Below are 13,156 nucleotides of genomic sequence, written 5' to 3'. Positions count from 1 at the left end.
GCGTAAAAGAACATCCGAATATTGAAATACCTTAAAATAATTGAGTATTGAATTGTAATCAACGATCGAAGTAATAGACTTATCTAAAATCAGTTTTTAAAAGAATTTCTCATCCAACAATCATTTAGATTGGATCAGTTTATACCGGTTAAACGAACCAACGCCTTCATATCTTACCATAAAATTACAAATTTTAAAACCTTATGATCATTAGATTCAATTGCATGATCCAAATGATTGTAACGATTTGTTTATGCTAGAAAGCTCATCAAGTGTATAGATCATGTTCAAACCGATACCGATCGTGTGCAACTTGATAATGAAGCCTTCACTCATATAACAAACACGAATGGTGCAACCGAGCGCCTAAAAGTTGCTACCGGATACTATTTCCCACTCAACTATATATATAATAAAAATAATAATAATATATACATATTATAGCGTATAATATATAGTATCTCATATATATAATATTATATAGAAGAAAGAGAGAGAAAGAGAGAGAGAAGAGAGAGAGAGAGAGTAGTCCATCTGATGATCGCTTGTAAACAGTACGCAACGCATCTTGCTGTAACTTAATTTTTTTTACCAGTTAGATCTACTATCTCCGATCATTTTCGAACCATAGATTTATCTATTTCCCAACACCAATCAAACCCTAGGGCTCACATCATCCTAAAACGGCATATCCTTTATGCATACGGCTAAAATCTACAACACCCAATATACTTGGTACTTTTAAAAGGCATAGCGTACTCAATTATATATAACTATAATATATATACTAACTATATATATATAAGTTTAACTGGCTACTCATCGTAATAAACTACTCAGTTTACTACCTCGAAGTTTATTTTAATGATAATATACTCCCAAATCGCATGATCGTCACCGTTGAACAGATGGTAGACCACTTAAATATCTAGAAATCAAATTTGCATGATATTTTGGCATCACTAACTGAACGATCAAAGGTCAACAAAATATATTTTAAATGGCCATATTCAGTGCGTTTGCTCTGTTAACGATATAGTAAAGTTCAAATCAACTAAATTTTTGTTAAAAAATTCTTTGAACTATTTAAAATAAGATCTAGACTCTAGATTTCAAATATAAAAATTGTATCATCACTTTTTGAAGTATATTCATTTCCAGCCATTCATTTTCTGTTCACTTGATGGACAGGAGAACAATATCGAAAATGTGTAAATTTGATTTCCAAATAGTTTAAATAGTTTAGATCATATTTAACGGTGTCGATTATCAATTTAGAAGCTCTATCATCGAAAACAAATCGGTAGTAAACCGTGCTATTTACTACCGATAGTATTCTAGCAAAACTCCCTCTCTCTCTCTCTCTCTCTCTCTCTCTCTCTCTCTCTCTCTCTCTATATATATATATATATATATATATATATAGTTGAACTAGAATACTCTTAAAAGCATCATGAAGGTAGTAGTTTTGAGTTTTTAGCCATTGGATGGAGAGATGTGAGGTTGAGATGATGGTTATAGGTGGTGGTAGGTAGAATAGTATTTGATCCAAAGGCTATGAGTAATCATGGTGTAGATCCAACGACTAAAAACTTAGAAACACCAAAGGGTTGGTGCTTTTAAAAATATTCTAGTTCAATTCATATATATATATATATATAGCGGGCTGATATGCTTCTGGAATCACGGAGCCCTTCGTGCTTCCAAATTATTTTTGATATATATATATCAAACAAGGCCTCAGCTACAATGCATTTCTTTTGGTTTTTTTTTGGGGGGTGGGGGGNTTATCCGATGTGAGACGATTCATATGCTATATATATATATATATATATATATATTTTAATTCTATTGTAATTATCCGATGTGAGACGATTCATATGCTATATATATATATATATATATATATATTTTAATTCTATTGTAATTATCCGATGTGAGACGATTCATATGCTATATATATATATATATATATATATATTTTAATTCTATTGTAATTATCCGATGTGAGACGATTCATATGCTATATATATATATATATATATATATATTTTAATTCTATTGTAATTATCCGATGTGAGACGATTCATATGCTATATATATATATATATATATATATATTTTAATTCTATTGTAATTATCCGATGTGAGACGATTCATATGCTATATATATATATATATATATATATATTTTAATTCTATTGTAATTATCCGATGTGAGACGATTCATATGCTATATATATATATATATATATATATATTTTAATTCTATTGTAATTATCCGATGTGAGACGATTCATATGCTATATATATATATATATATATATATATTTTAATTCTATTGTAATTATCCGATGTGAGACGATTCATATGCTATATATATATATATATATATATATATTTTAATTCTATTGTAATTATCCGATGTGAGACGATTCATATGCTATATATATATATATATATATATATATTTTAATTCTATTGTAATTATCCGATGTGAGACGATTCATATGCTATATATATATATATATATATATATATTTTAATTCTATTGTAATTATCCGATGTGAGACGATTCATATGCTATATATATATATATATATATATATATTTTAATTCTATTGTAATTATCCGATGTGAGACGATTCATATGCTATATATATATATATATATATATATATTTTAATTCTATTGTAATTATCCGATGTGAGACGATTCATATGCTATATATATATATATATATATATATATTTTAATTCTATTGTAATTATCCGATGTGAGACGATTCATATGCTATATATATATATATATATATATATATTTTAATTCTATTGTAATTATCCGATGTGAGACGATTCATATGCTATATATATATATATATATATATATATTTTAATTCTATTGTAATTATCCGATGTGAGACGATTCATATGCTATATATATATATATATATATATATATTTTAATTCTATTGTAATTATCCGATGTGAGACGATTCATATGCTATATATATATATATATATATATATATTTTAATTCTATTGTAATTATCCGATGTGAGACGATTCATATGCTATATATATATATATATATATATATATTTTAATTCTATTGTAATTATCCGATGTGAGACGATTCATATGCTATATATATATATATATATATATATATTTTAATTCTATTGTAATTATCCGATGTGAGACGATTCATATGCTATATATATATATATATATATATATATTTTAATTCTATTGTAATTATCCGATGTGAGACGATTCATATGCTATATATATATATATATATATATATATTTTAATTCTATTGTAATTATCCGATGTGAGACGATTCATATGCTATATATATATATATATATATATATATTTTAATTCTATTGTAATTATCCGATGTGAGACGATTCATATGCTATATATATATATATATATATATATATTTTAATTCTATTGTAATTATCCGATGTGAGACGATTCATATGCTATATATATATATATATATATATATATTTTAATTCTATTGTAATTATCCGATGTGAGACGATTCATATGCTATATATATATATATATATATATATATTTTAATTCTATTGTAATTATCCGATGTGAGACGATTCATATGCTATATATATATATATATATATATATATTTTAATTCTATTGTAATTATCCGATGTGAGACGATTCATATGCTATATATATATATATATATATATATATTTTAATTCTATTGTAATTATCCGATGTGAGACGATTCATATGCTATATATATATATATATATATATATATTTTAATTCTATTGTAATTATCCGATGTGAGACGATTCATATGCTATCATTATCTCGTGTCAACTATTCACATGTGAATTCTTAATATCTCTTTCTTACACGAATGAATTAATTAACTTTCAAATGAACTCAATCTTATTAATTATTTTCTAAGCATTGTACTGAGTCGCTTTTCTACTCTCTTCTCCATGGGCCATCCTGAACTCATCAAACACCATGCGCTTTTAATCTGTGCTGCTTAGAAATTCTTTTGAGCTCGTACACTTGACATGTGCCCCTTGATCCCGATTGTTGCATGCACTAACTATCTGAGTCCATACACCTAACTCATGCCTCTCAGGGCCAATTTTTTTGGGTGCAACAAACCATCATATCACATTTTATGGCTCTATCTACTCCGCCGATCCGTCATATATATATTTGTAAGAACCGGCCACTAGCTCGATCGCACCATATCAATTAGACGAGTAGCTCAGGATCGTCAAATTATTTGATTTAATACCATATATATATAGTAGAGATTTCTAGACCCAGCGTAGGCCACTTGAGCCCAAGAATGTAGCATATCTAGCTAATCTTAGGCTAAATTAATAGAAAATCCTCTTGCACTTTAGCCCTAGCTCGTCTCAATTGTCCTCTTGCAATAAAATTTGCGTCAATTATATATCTTCCTGCACCTTATTATTGTTGAAAATAATTTCAAAATTTTGGGATAATTATTGAATTTTGCCGTAAAGCTTTATATAAACAAATTAATTAGTAGATACCGTTAACTATAATTAGTACAGTAGAATCGTATAACTTGAGTAGAAATTATCACTTCTATTCAATATTATAAATATTAGAGGAGATCTCTTTTATCTAATTTTGCATCGAGTTTTAATTCGAGTTGCAACCTAGATATATATTGAAGTGTGGAACAATTAATGTAATATCCAAACTGTTTTAGTAAAATATTAATTAAAGTATAATTCATAGACCCAACGCGCAATTTGTAATACAGGAAGATAAATGAGACAGAGATTACAGTGCAAAGATATATAGTTAAGCCATAATCTCAGTACTATAGTATAGTAGTAGGTAGTACTACCGATCGAATCATGCACACCCACTTACTAGGCTTCTTATCCTGCTTTTTAACCAATTTGTCACTAAGCACTTTTTATGCATGGACGCTTTGAGAAAGCAAAATAAGGCATGGAATGGGGCATGCCCCAGCCCAGATGCTCTCCCCTGAAGCTTGGTGAAGTGTGCGAGCTCCTTTTCCACCCTGCAGTATATGTGGGGCTTCTTAATTAGTGCCTCATAGAAGGATTCCACGTAAAAGATACTGGAGTTGATGTTTCCTTGGAGCTTTTCCTCATCTGCTTTTTCCAGATAGAATGGCTTCTCAGGCACATGCATAAAGTGTTCCAAGTATATAAATTAAAGAGAAGCTGATAATTGCCTAGACCTGGATTTCGAAGAGCAATATATATATACGCGCCTTCCAAATGATCAATTGAACAAGAAACGATTTAGAAACATGCGTAATTAATTAACACTTTTGTTCATAACTATGATGATAGACATGAAAGCCATGTGACAATAATAGGTGCATTACGAGAGCTTAAACCAATCGACAGATGATCTCACAAAATTGAAGAGATATAGAATTGACTCTCGTACCCAGTAACTCACATAGAATGAGTGATGTTTTCCTTTTGTATCCGTAATTTCGATATCTTTTGTTTGTTTTAAAATGCGGTGCCAACTTTTTCTTTTTTTAAAAAAAACTAGGATATGCATTTTATCAGTGAGATCATTTTTTATTATTCTGTAAAAATAACATGGAGGTAGGATATATTCTGCGTTATCGATATCTAAGCATGCTCTTCATCTACCTACTGTAACCACGTCAACGCATTCAAACAGGCTCTGTAAACGGTCGATCCTATAGAAATTTGCCTAGAGATATATATACTAAACACGTACGTACTGGAGCGCGTTAAAATCCTAACTAAATTGTCCTATCCTTGAAAATGCCTCGTAATTTGATGTGGTTCACGGCGACGTGGTGGACTAGTTCCACGCAATAATTTCTCCTGCCAATGGGTGGGTGCCAACGAGCAAGCATGAAGCTTAAATTGGCCCTCCAAAAAAAAAAAAGAAAAAAGAAAAAAAAGCAGAGTCAAGATGCATGCATGTCACTTGGTATGGCTCGAAGCCTCGAACAACCCACACTTGAGTCTACAGTGGAATAGTGGTTCATTTTTGGCTTCGTAGTGCTCGGTCCATGCCCGCGCCACAGTGGTTGGTGAATTTTCCAGTGTTTCCTATGCAAGGTTGTCTACTTTATAGTGTATGGAGAAGAATATTTGGACTGTTTGTGCAATGTCGACTCGCATTTTACGTCGCATTCCACTTTAATGGACCCAAGATGCGAACTTAATTCGAACTCGAATTATTCGACCCTAATACCATGTAGTAACTTCAGCATTCGGAGTTAAATGATTGTCTTATATTTTCACAATAATTAACTAATTTATATATATAATTCGATATCGAAAATATTATATAAAATTTTTACAGATAAATAATTATTCTGCGGTATTGAACAATAAATATTACAGTAGTAGGAGAAAAAAAAAAGAAGAAGCTATATTCACCTTTTTAAAGCGAATGAAGAGTAGGGCCTCTTGCTACTGCTGCTCTCAAGGTTGATACCGACGTATCAGAGGAAAAGGCTTCCAAAGGAAACAGTGTGTATTTGAAGGTATCTTTTATCTTTTATTTATGTTCAATAATAATTCTTAATTTTTAAATTCCAGGTAAACATAGGGACAGCTGTCCCTGTCTTAGGGAACCTTCACTCCATGATCCATTGAATTAGCCCAAAACTATTCCCAGCTAGGATACAAATAAGCAATTAGAATTTCGAATTTGAAAATTCGAATATGTACGGATCAGTAAATTTTTAGTCGATTGCGCTAAATAACTATTCTTACATTAACCGAGCGTCCCTAACCAACGTAAATGCATGGCAAAAAACTTGATGATTAGTATATGAGATTTCCAAATCCAAGTCTAATTCTTTTACATCTTTAATTAAATTTTATTTTTTTTTAACAAAATTTGAACGAAATGATAGCATACTACCATCTGGTTTCTATGCTCTTCATTCGAACATTTCGCTTTTTACGTTCGTTGACATTGTATTTTGTCTACAATTTGTTAGTTGTAGAATAACATTTTGATCCTGTTTGAACTCAACTGAAATAAATGATCAATTTTCAAGTTAAAGCAATTAAATATTGGACTCGAACACAAATTAAGCAGTTCAAATCTTCCATGTAATGGGCAAACGGGACAACACACTTTTGTTTGAATATTTACGGACTAAATTATATAGGCATTACAATTGAGAACTACTATTTTAACCAGTACAAAGCAATGAGAAGTAACTATTTGTATGGTAAAAGAATATCATACCACAAATGTGGCACAAATCTACTAAGTGAAACAATCAATGGTTATAACAGATGGAAGTTCTCCAGCTAAATTCAATGTAGCATGGTATTATATATATATATATATAATAGGAATTCTTCGGCGACCTGCGGAAATCACCCTGAAGATCACCCCAAAGCCATCAATCTCTAAGGCTGCTCATTCTGCGTGGCAATCAAAGCTTCTTGAAGGTTCTTTACGGCGCTATCGTAGTTCAGAAAACCCATAAACCAAAACTCATGGTTGTCCACCGAGACGATCTGAATGAACTTCTCCGCGGAATTCACTTTACTACCCGTAGGATTAGCTGCCCTTAGCTGACGTAAAGGGATAACCACCTGTTTTGTATTCAAGGAGAAAGCGACTTCGAATTACATATGCTAGACATATCATTCGCCATTAAAACGAGATAACAAAGTAAAAGGAAAGAGAAGCAAGAAATTTGCAAACAACAAAGAGCAGCTGCTGCGTATTTACAATCTTCAAACACATAAAGCTGAGAATGAAACTTGAAAGGCCGAACTAGCTTCATGACTGATCACGAATAAGTAGGATCTAGAGCTGTGATTTCAACGAGTTTTATCCCATGCTTTAAGAAACATGCAATCATAATCACAGAAAAGATATATCTTTCAAAACTATTGCATTACTTAACAGAATAACCATGGTCGATTGCAGAATAAAATCACTCTCTCTCTTCTGTCTAGACTCTTTCAGTACATAGCTGAACTTGGATGGTGCAGTCCTTTCTTTTATCATAAGGAAAAAAATAACATGACCCGCATTAACAAATCAGAAGATTATGACATTGAAATTAAATAGATGGCGACCAGATTTAACAAAGACGTATTCAAAAAACAACTTTACATACAGATTATTCCTTTATCCATCTGTTGTAGCTAGGAAGTAGTTGTGTGATATGCGCAAGTTGCTTACTTGGTCAGTCTTATAAAATAATAAAACTGTACACAAATCTAAACAGTTGGTGACCATGAAGTGCATGCAGGAAAGAAAAAGCCGCGAGGCCGATACCTTATAATAGCTCCACTCGGTTTGATCCCCAGCTTTGTACGAAAGAGGATTGTCGCTACAGAAGGCGAGTTTAGCCGTGGAGAGGTATAAAACCCCCATCACGGGGCCGGCGGATGTCGATAGGTAGCATGCGTAAGACTTTCTAAGCTGCTCCTCAGGTTGCGCGTCAAACGTCTGCCGAAAGATCTTTTCATAACCGCCTTCTGCTAGAACTTTTGTTCCTTGGGCTATTCTCCCCATGGCGGCATCGGCAAAACTGGGTCCCGTCCTCACTGGATTTGAAAAGAGTATCACTTTGCGTCGGAACAAATATTCGGAATACTAGTTAGGTTGCAAATAATACTCCTCGATGCAATTGCTGAAACATGGAAAATTTGTTTCTTCGTCCAACCGTTAAAATCAAAAGAACATGGCCAACATTAATTCATTGTAAGCACTTGACATCTCTGTTTGTTGCTGCTCATTTCTTATTCCGAGCTAAAAATCCTCAAAACTTCCTATCTTAGTAATTGCGACATTATCGATTACAACACTAGCTCACAGCAGTATTTAACTAACTAGTTTGAGGACTAAAAAACAAAATTTAGCCCACATCAATGTTACTTCCGAAAAATTATTCAAAGCACTAAGATTAAGAACAAGGCCACCGTCCAACAAGTCTGAATCCTACAAACTACAACCTTAAACCATAACAGCAGGATCAATCACCACAAAGAAGAGTATATATAACACCAATAGAAGGAAGAAGCAGAGACTTATTATTCTCAGACAAATAGTCATCTAATCTAAGATCACGAATGCTTACAATGCTGCCACGTGTTTTTCGACAAATCCTCGGTCTTCTTTGCCGCATCCCCAATCTTCTTCCCCCATCGAGCTAACACATTCTTCACCGTATCCATCGTATCTAAACAATTTTTTTTAAAAAAAAAAAATAAATAAAAATATAATAATTTAAATTCGAATCGGTGTAGTATCTACTAATCCATAATAATAATAATAATAATAATAATAATAAAATAGAAAAATTACGCTTCTTGGACGAGGAGTGGACGGGGGAGGGGGCGACGTAGGGATTCGACTCCATCGGCATGGCGGTGACGGGAGGGCCCCACGTGGCGGCCTTATCCGCCGTCGGTGGGAGATCGGACGGCGGCGACCGGGGCTTTGGGACGTTTTCGGAGGCCTCTAAGGGAGTAGGGGCCGGAGAGGGTAACGGGGCGCCGTCGGGCGAATGTGGGCCGTCGGATTTGGCCTTCCGGGGCTGATCGACGGGCGGATCCATGGGGCGAGGGTTCGAATCTCGATCGGAATATTCGGTTACGCGGAGAGCGGTTTTCGCTCTATTGCGCGAGTGCGAATGCGAATGCGAATGCGAATTGCGAAGGGCGAGGCGAGGGGGCGGTGTTGGGGATCCCCGTTTACCGTTTCCTTTGGGGGGTCATGCTGAGTGTGCCACGTGGCAGGCAGAGGCAGTGCCGTAACGGCTAGTTATTTGAACGTTTGAACTGCTCAGAAAGAGGACGCGCTGACTTGTTGACCACAAGTGGTCCGACCCCGATAGAGATTATATAACTTAACGAAATTGCAACGAATGGTGAATTTTTTTAATAATCTTTTTAAAAAGTATGAATTCAGGAGGAAGCTTGTCTTAAATATAAAGTATTTCATTTGCCAAAAAGTTTATAGATTTTTTACTTTGAGGATAAGCTTTATGAGAATAATATATGAGGCTAAACTCACATCTATACGATACACAAACATTTAGACCGGACCTCCTTCGAATCTGACCTTATTAGCCAAAAATTGCAATCAAGTTTTGTTATATTTTCAAATTGAACTGATTTTTTCAATGGGCGGTGTGGCAATATATTTGCATGTTTCTAGAAATTCTGTGTCTTATAATTGGCACTAATATATAGACGGTTATATTTTATATTCTCGATGCTTAAGAAATTATAAGCAGAAATGTATAGATTGGAGAAGTTGTAAATTTTTGGGCACAAAATGTAATGTAAGAGATAATAGCTGTAAATGTATAAATAAATGATTATTCTATTCAGAAATAGGTATAAATATAATTACACTGTTTATAGTACACAGCAAGTTTTAGTACATAAGATAATAGGCGGAAGTTCCAAGATGCATACGGATGGAGCCTGGACAGCTTATTAGAGAACGCACCAATTTGTTTTTAATTATCTCAATACACACCATCTTTGTGGAAGAATAACCAATTACGGGTTTAAATTAAGCACACTTCCTTCTCCTTGACATCCAATATTGCTGCATCCAAAGATATGTCGTCTTCAATCTTCTGCAGGAACTTCAGCATCACTTCCAAGTTTTTCTGATCTGCATGTATATATATAGAACATGTCATTAACATCTCATCTCATCTCATCTCATCTCATTTGACTTGTAAGTTTCCCAGATAAGTGGGGCAATTCACTGCTATTTACCGCATCATGGAGCGGTAAACAATAATGTGGACTAATGAAGCAAGAATTTCTACTTATAGAGTGGATGTTTATGAATCTGACCAATTTTACCTTACAGATATCGTCAAATTTGAATGAACACAATTTATGCTCTATGCTCTATTAATTATATCACTATCCTAACATGAATTATCCAAGTTAAGAGTAGATTAATTTCATTAGTACAGTATTATATTGTTATTATTAGTATTTAAGAAATAGCTTGCTCTCAACATAAGAATTGGCACGTAGACATAGAGAGAAATTAAATTAGGAACATAATTACAATTAACGGCGAACTCACCGAGCCTAGGGACTGTGTGGCCCTTGGAGTGGCGTATGACGAACGGATCCGCAAATGATTCAAGAAGTGCTTCACTGTAACTCTTTAGCCAATCTGCCTCACCTGCAGACCAATTTTAAGATACAAGTCACAATGGTTTCCTGATCAAAACCTCTCAATAATCCTTTAATATCGAAGACTCAATCCCAGCTATAAATCTTTTATTTTTCCCGCATTGCGGTTACCAATGTGCTGTACTATTCACATCATTATTTACTTTTTTTTTTTAATTTATTTCAATGCGCAAAAAAAATGCTGAGATTGATCCTTCAAGGGGACTCGTGGCATAAGGATACAATCGAAAGAACTAGATGATCAGTACCTATGAAGTGGAGCGCCGGGCACTCGATCTTGGTGCCATACGCCTTCTCGGCCACCTCTGGTGACTGGAACTTGATTGCGCCCATGATCACCAGATACTTCACCTTCGGAACCCTCGTCAGAGCCAGCCCCTGTTCGAATCCAAAAATTATATCTAAGCATTTAATTCATGAAAAAGAAATTATTTTAACTCATGGTTAGATGATGCAGCGCGCACTAACGAAACAAATTATATATGAATGCTCAATTCCTCAAACGTGTATATTTATTATCGCTAATCAAAACTAGCGAAAGATGAGGGTCCAGTAGTTATAGGTAGATTAATTTCATAGACTGTACGTAAGGCGCGACTTTATTGTAGAGTTCTCACAGCCTAGTTTGTTAGCTCGTCCTTCACCGGGTATCGGTATTGACCTACCCTTGCTTGTAGACCTGGTAGCGCCGCTGAGAGTATTCCCCCCTGGGAGAATCCCATCAGCCCATCGAACGGCCCATCTTTGATCATCAGGCCCTCTATGTACGCTAGGCACTCCCCAAAATTCCTATACTCCACAAATTTCTTCATCCACAGCATGACAAGAAAAAGAAAAGAAAAGAAAAGATCAGTTACGCAGACACAGAACAAATAAAAAAATTAATAAAAATGTATGGAACTAATTATCTGAGTTATGGAAAATTAATTATACAATCTTTTAATTTGTTTGATTTGAGTTAGTCAACGATATTTTAACTTTAAAATTTTAATACATCGTTTATCTATACAAATTTAATTAGTAGACAGCATGCAATTCTCGCAACTATAATTAATTAAAGTAACTAGTTAGTTTAAAATTTAAAGTCAAAGTATGGTTTATTGGACAAATTAAGAGATTGTAGAGTAAAATTGATAGTTGACTCAAAATAATTTAGAGTTGAGATAATTATTTCTATGTGAAAGGTAACCAACCATACCTTGTCAAATTGGAACCATTCGTAGTACGGCGGAGGGAACATCCCCTCGACGNCTCCGCGGGCCACTTCCGCATCACCTGCTGCCGCATTATGTCGCCACTGGTGCGGAAACCGTGGAGGCACAGAAACCTCGGCCTCCGCCGCCTCTCCTCGCCGCTTCTTCTGTTCTCCTCCTCCTCCTCGAACCGGCTCATCGCACCCGCCTTAACGGTGACGTGACGGTGCCTCGAACGGCGTTCCGCGAAGCTCGGAGAAGGAACCCCCACCACGTAGCCCCTCAGGGTGCCGTTTGAGGATGAATGGGAAACGGGGAGCATCATTATTCAGTGTAATCACTATTATTATACCACTGTTATATGATGTGAACTATATGAAAGTTGAGTGGTATATTAGGCTCCCGTTGATGGTGAGTCCCTGAGCGTTCTTTAAATATCGTGCAACGATAGATAATATCGAGAGAGAGAGAGAGAGAGAGAGAGAGAGAGAGAGAGAGAGTGAGAGAGAGAGAGGGTGCTCGCGAGTTACGACGTGAAGAAACCTATGCTATTTATGCATGTTGGTGGCAGGGGTTGAGCGGTGAATTATGCGGACGTGCGTATAGCCATGCACGTACGTTCGGTTGAGAGGGTTCGTTGGGTGTACAGGATAAGCGGATCTGCTGTGAACCCGTTGCGAATTTCGCACGTGAGAAGTGAGGGGTGGGGGGTGCGACTCAACACGTGCGCTTTTAACGGGTTGGT

At 34.6% G+C, this 13,156-nt stretch overlaps 1 protein-coding gene and 1 pseudogene across 1 annotated transcript; both read right to left on the bottom strand.

Annotated features, from left to right (window-relative positions):
- Positions 7,134-9,720, bottom strand: LOC109725241 (GEM-like protein 1). The gene is made up of 4 exons (XM_020254354.1): positions 9,354-9,720; positions 9,127-9,228; positions 8,322-8,593; positions 7,134-7,627 (listed from the first exon to the last, which is right to left on the bottom strand). The coding sequence occupies exons 1-4, from the start codon at positions 9,604-9,606 to the stop codon at positions 7,439-7,441; spliced, it is 816 nt and encodes a 271-aa protein (XP_020109943.1). The 5' UTR covers positions 9,607-9,720; the 3' UTR covers positions 7,134-7,438.
- Positions 10,539-12,808, bottom strand: LOC109706819 (annotated as a pseudogene).

Source organism: Ananas comosus, linkage group 2, assembly GCF_001540865.1.
Source record: "Ananas comosus cultivar F153 linkage group 2, ASM154086v1, whole genome shotgun sequence".
Classification (NCBI taxonomy): Eukaryota; Viridiplantae; Streptophyta; class Magnoliopsida; order Poales; family Bromeliaceae; genus Ananas; species Ananas comosus.
This window is presented reverse-complemented; position numbering and strand designations above follow the sequence as displayed.

Bases quoted from the DNA above. Each gene is read 5' to 3' on its own strand.
- LOC109725241 (XM_020254354.1), bottom strand. From the start codon at position 9,606: ATGGATCCGCCCGTCGATCAGCCCCGGAAGGCCAAATCCGACGGCCCA. The intron at 9,229-9,353 runs GTAATTTTTCTA...AAAATTGTTTAG, and splicing joins CCACTCCTCGTCCAAGAAGC to ATACGATGGATACGGTGAAG. The intron at 8,594-9,126 runs GTAAGCATTCGT...TTTCAAATCCAG, and splicing joins GAAAAACACGTGGCAGCATT to TGAGGACGGGACCCAGTTTT.